At 39.2% G+C, this 5,962-nt stretch overlaps 1 protein-coding gene across 1 annotated transcript; it reads left to right on the top strand.

The window, feature by feature from the left end:
* The first annotated feature begins 4,025 nt into the window (after positions 1-4,025).
* Positions 4,026-5,602, top strand: LOC113755146. Its single transcript, XM_027299211.1, has 4 exons — positions 4,026-4,642; positions 4,783-4,852; positions 4,910-5,198; positions 5,316-5,602. Exons 1-4 carry the CDS (start codon positions 4,026-4,028, stop codon positions 5,600-5,602), a joined length of 1,263 nt encoding a protein of 420 aa, XP_027155012.1.
* Positions 5,603-5,962: the final 360 nt, after the last annotated feature.

Here is a 5,962-nt window from a genome sequence, read left to right as displayed (position 1 = left end):
TGAGTGGTACAATAGAACTTTTTGCCCACATTCGAACGTCTTCCTAGAGACCTGTTGGTCATGAAATATCTTATTTTTCTCCTTATAAATCACAGCATTCTCGTAGGCTTCGTTGCAAATCTCCTTCAATTCTTGTAATTGCAACTTTCTTTAAATTCCGCCCTCCTCAATATCCATGTTGCATTGCTTGACCGTCCAAAATGCTCTATGCTAGAACTCGACGAGGAGGTGACATGGCTTCCCAAATACCAAACGATAAGGGGACATGCTGATTGGCGTCTTGTACGCCATTCTATATGCCCATAAGGCATCTTCAAATCTCATACTCCAATCCTTCCTATCGGGTCGAACCATCTTCTCCAAAATCGACTTGATCTCTCGATTTGATGCTTCCGCCTGAACGTTTGTCTGAAGATGGTAGGAAGTGGAGACTTTGTGCAAGACACCGTACCTCCTGAAAAGTGCAGCAATCGTCTTGTTGCAGAAATGGGTACCCGATCATTTACTATTGCTCGCGGCATCCCAAAGCGGACAACAATATTAGATTTGACAAATTCTGCAACCACTTTGAAATTATTAGTACGGGTGGGCTTTGCTTCCACCCATTTCGAAACATAGTCAACGGCAAGCAATATATATAGAAAACCATAAAACGAAGGAAAATGGCCCATAAAGTCAATACCCCAAACGTCAAAAATCTCAACAAAAATCATTAGGGTTTGGGTCATTTGATCCCTACGCGAAATATTACCTACTCGTTAACACTTATCACATGACTTACAAAATGAGTAGGCATGCTTAAAGAGGGTCGGCCAATAGAATCCACTCTCTAGAACCTTACGAGCCGTCCTCTTTGGTCCAAAGTGACCTCCACACGCAAAAGAGTAACAATAAGCTAAAATAGACTGAAATTCATTTTCACTTACACATCTACGAATGATTTGGTTGGCACCACGCTTCCAGAGGTAAGGGTCATCCCAGATGTAAGACTTTGCATCACTCCTTAACTTGTCCCTCTTTGCCTTAGGCCATCCTGCAGGAAACTTGTCAGTGACTAGAAAATTAACGAAATCTGCAAACCAAGGCAAGGATAAATTAACAGAAAATAAGAGCTCATTGGGGAAAGTTTCTCTCAGTGGGAGGTCGTCCTCGGTGACTTGTACTCGACTCAAGTGATCTGCTACCAGATTTTCGGTCCCTTTCTAGTTTCTGATTTTCAGGTCAAACTCTTGTAGCAACAGTATCCACCTTATAAGTCACGATTTTGCCTCTTTCTTAGTCAACAGATACCGCAGGGCTGCATGATCAGAGAAAATAATAACCTTAGCACGCAGTAAATAGGACCGAAATTTCTCTAAAGCAAAAATAACAGCTAAAAGATCCTTTCGGTGGTTGAATAGTTTAATTGAACTCCGTTCAGGGCTCGAGATGCGTAGTATATAGCATGGGCTGCTTTCCCCACTCTTTGACCCAGCACCGCGCCCACTGCATAATCGCTGGCGTCGCACATGATCTCGAATGGTAGGTTCCAATCGGGCGGTTGGATAATGGGTGAAGAGATCAATAGTTCCTTTAACCTATCAATCGCCTTCTTACATGCTTCATTAAACTCGAAGGGCACCTCTTTTTGCAAAAGTTGGAACATGGGCGCTCCAATTTTCGAGAAATCTTTGATAAATCTTCTGTAGAAACCTGCGTGACCCAAGAAAGAACGCACTTCCCGCACACTCGCAAGGTAAGGTAAAGTAGATATAACATCTATTTTCGCTTTATCAACCTCAATACCCTTAGACGACACTATATGACCCAAAACTATCCCGTGCTCGACCATAAAATGGTATTTTTTCCAATTGAACACAAGATTAGTTTCTATACACCTAACCAAAATTAATTTCAGGTTATCTAGACAGTTATCGAAACTTTCGCCATACACACTGAAATCATCCATAAAAACCTCAATAATCTTCTCAACATATTCCGAAAAGATACTTACCATACAGCATTGGAAGGTAGCAGGTGCATTGCATAACCCAAATGGCATCCTTCGATTTGCAAATGTTCTAAAAGGGCATGCGAATGTTGTCTTCTCCTGGTCCTCGGGTGCGATAGCAATTTGGAAATAATCTGAAAATTCATCCAAAAAATAATAGTAAGCTCGACTTGCTAATCGCTCTACCATTTGATCAATGAAAGGAAGGGGAAAATGATCCTTTTTCGTGACGGTGTTTAACTTCCTATAATCTATACACTGCTGCCACCCGGTAGGCTTTCGAACTAGTACGAGCTCACCTTCTTGATTTGACTCCACCATCACTGTTAAGGCGCAAATTAGGCAGTTTATTTGTTAATATTTTCCCCTTTATTTTGACCAAATGTTGTGATAATTTGCTAGATTCTACTTATATTTGAATTTTTGTGTGATTTCTAGGAACTTCAAGTCAATTGAGGCAGAAAAGGAGAAATTGAAGCCTAATTGAGGAAATTCCATTAAGAAAATCTTGATACAAGTTTCTTAGTTGATACTTGAAAACCGCTATATCAGGGATGATGGGGTGTGGAAACCATCCAGGAGTATTCATCTATAATGCCCTGTTCGGTTGATGATTGTTACTGCATCAAGTTAGCAAGCGTTTTGGGCTTTTGCTTTTGGTTAGTTTACAGCAAAGAACAGTACAACTGATGCAGTAGAAAACCCGCATCCCATTGAGCTTCAATTGCACACGAGGCCCATTTTTGGAAAAAAAAAGAAAGAAATGCTAAAGAAGCCCTGGGGGGACGCTAGGTAAAACAAGACCTCTGGTTCAACTGAAGAGGATTAAAAAAAAAAAAGGAGAAAACGGAAGGGCAAAGGGAGAAGACTCTGAAAATCAACGCAGGCCATTCTGTTCCGTTCCGTTTTTCCTTCCTTTTCCCAATTTATTTTCCTTTTTTAAGAACTCAAGTAGTACTTTTGGCTGCAATTCAACTATGAGGAGTGGCTAATTTCTTCATCTAGTCAGAGGTTAAATCGAAGCTTTGGTTCGACAAAACTGTGAGATCGAATTGATTTGCCTACGTTCTTTAATTTGCAAGTATTTATATATTTCCTGTTCACTTATTCATATGATTATTTCTTGCAATTAAATACTTGATCACTGTTTAATTGTGTGAGTAATTAACAGCCATCTAAGAGTGCTCAATCCGTAATTGTTGGGTAATTTTAGTGCATGTGGCAAGTGACATGATTCAATTGTAGTAGAAACTTTTGAATTGTTGTTGCGGAAATATATGATATAGCCTAAATAAATCGAGCGTGTGTGTTTGTTGGTTATAATTGGTGACCAGTCTAATGATTAATGCTGTCAATAGGTTAAATCCTAAGAGCGTGTTTAGGACTGCTTAATTGGCTAGGGCAATAACCACAGAGCTTGTTGTGGTTATCGAATCAGGAAGGTTAGGCAGGTTGTCAGAACTTGTTGACAACCATAACCAATTTATTTGTAAATGAAAGATTTTATCTCTGCATCTGTGATCAATGATTCGAACCATTAGTGGAGATTATACCTTTGACTAGAGATTTTTCTTCCGTTAATTTATTTTATATTTATTGTTATTTATTTTATCTGCCATTGTCTTATTTTTAATTTGAGCAATTAAATTAGACAGTTCCATATCAATCCCCCCCATTTTTATTTAATGTTACATTCATTCAAAATAAATTTTCAAGTCCCTGTGGATTCGACCCTGCTCACTGCTATATTCGAATTTTATCTTTTACGTAATTAAGATACTTTGGTATATCGGATCAAGCAAACTCTGGCACCAGGGTGAAGCTTGTAACCCATTGCACAGCCTAAGTCCCTGCTCCAGTACCATAGTGGACTTAATTCGTGACTTAAGAGTAGGAATTTTATTTTTGCTGGTTTGACACCCACCAAATTTTGGCGCCGTTGTCGGGGACTTGATGTCAAAATAAATTTATTTTCTTTGAATTTTATTTTCTTTGTTTGTTTTATTTTTATTTTTATTTTTATTGTTACTGGTTTATGCCTAGATCTTCTCGTACAGGTGAACTGCAATATAATCCTGAGATAGAGAAGACTGCTCGTGCATTGAGAAAAGCAACAAGAGAACGAGTAGAGGCATCCTCCTCATCTACTGGACATAATTCAGTAGTAGATTTTGTGGATTCATTTAGTGAGACGGAAGAGATAAATAGCAGCATGGCTAATGAACGGACATTGAGAGAATTGGCTGCACCAGATTTAAATCAACAGCCTCTATGCATTACTTATCCTATATTAGATGTTGAATTTGAGTTGAAATCTGGACTAATCCATTTACTTCCTTCTTTTCATGGCTTATCAGGTGAAGATCTCCACAAGCATCTCAAAGAATTCTATGTGGTTTGCTCGACAATGAAACCCCAGGGAGTCACAGAGGAGCAAATTAAATTAAGAGTCTTTCCATTTTCCTTAGCCGATAAAGCTAAGGATTGGCTCTATTATCTGCCCTCTGGGTCAATATCCACATGGACAGACATGAAGAAGCATTTCCTAGAAAAATTCTTTCCTGCATCCCGAGCTGCAAGCATTAAGAAAGACATCTGTGAAATTCGACAATTCAATGGAGAGACTCTACATGAATATTGGGAAAGATTCAAGCAACTATGTGCTAGTTGTCCTCATCATCAAATTCCTGACCAACTCCTCATCCAGTATTTTTATGAGGGTCTGTCCCAAACTGACAGAAGAATTATTGATGCTGCTAGTGGGGGCTCCTTAATGAATAAAACACCCACAGAGGCAAGAAGTCTGCAAATGCTCAACAATTTGGAGACAGGCAGGATAACACAACTCGTAGAGTCAATGAGGTAAGTAATTTTTCAATAAAGCAAAGATTAGATTGTCTAACTTCTTTGGTTGAAAAGTTAGCTATAGGACAAACGCAGCAATTGAAAACATGTGGAATCTGCTATGGTTCGAGTCATCCAACAGATATGTGCCCCACACTCCAAGATGATTCGACTGAGCAGGCTAATGCAGTTGGATTTCCAGGACCACCTCAGAGGCGGTATGATCCCTATGCAAACACCTATAATCCAGGATGGAGGGATCATCCTAATTTTAGTTATGCAGCAAGGCCACCAGGATTTCCACAACAGCCACAATATCAACCTAGACCTCAACTTTCACAGCAACAATCTGCTCCTAAATCAGGTATGTCACTTGAGGATATTGTGAAATCTTTGGCTACTAACACTCAACAATTTCAACAGGAGACGAAAACTAGCATTCATAATTTGGAGAATCAAATGAGCCAGTTAGCTTCCACAGTCAATAGATTGGAGTCCCAATTATCTGGAAAGCTACCCTCGCAGACAATTGTTAACCCCAAGAAAAATGCTAGTGCCATCACATTAAAAAGTGGCAAAGAGTTACCTAAGCCGAGCAAGAGAATTTCTGAACAAGCAATCGAGGAAGAGCTCGAAAAAGAGGGAAATGTGTCTCAACCTAGGGCCTTGGAACAACCAGATTTTGGAGAAAAATCAACACAAGTGGTTACACCTCCGCCTCCATTTCCTAGTCGACTGGCAAAGTCCAAAAAACAAGAGCAAGAATAGGAGGTTTTGGACACTTTTCGAAAAGTTGAGGTAAATATCCCTCTTTTAGATGCAATTAAGCAAATTCCTAGATATGCTAAATTTTTTAAGGAGTTATGTACTGGTAAGAAAAAGTTGAAAGGAAACGAGAAAGTGCATATGGGAGAAAATGTCTCGGCAGTTTTGCAGAAAAAATTGCCTCCTAAATGCAAGGACTCGGGTATGTTTACTATCCCTTGCAAAATAGGCAATATTAAAATTGAAAAAACTATGTTGGATTTGGGTGTTTCGATAAATGTTATGCCTCGTTCTATTTATAATTTGATGAACGTTGGGCCTTTAAAAGAGACAAGTGTAATAATTCAACTGGCTGATCGATCA

Source organism: Coffea eugenioides, unplaced genomic scaffold (assembly GCF_003713205.1).
Source record: "Coffea eugenioides isolate CCC68of unplaced genomic scaffold, Ceug_1.0 ScVebR1_1246;HRSCAF=2066, whole genome shotgun sequence".
In the NCBI taxonomy this organism is placed as follows: domain Eukaryota; kingdom Viridiplantae; phylum Streptophyta; class Magnoliopsida; order Gentianales; family Rubiaceae; genus Coffea; species Coffea eugenioides.
The sequence above is the reverse complement of the archived record's forward strand: the minus strand, read 5'-3'. Positions and strand labels throughout refer to the sequence as shown.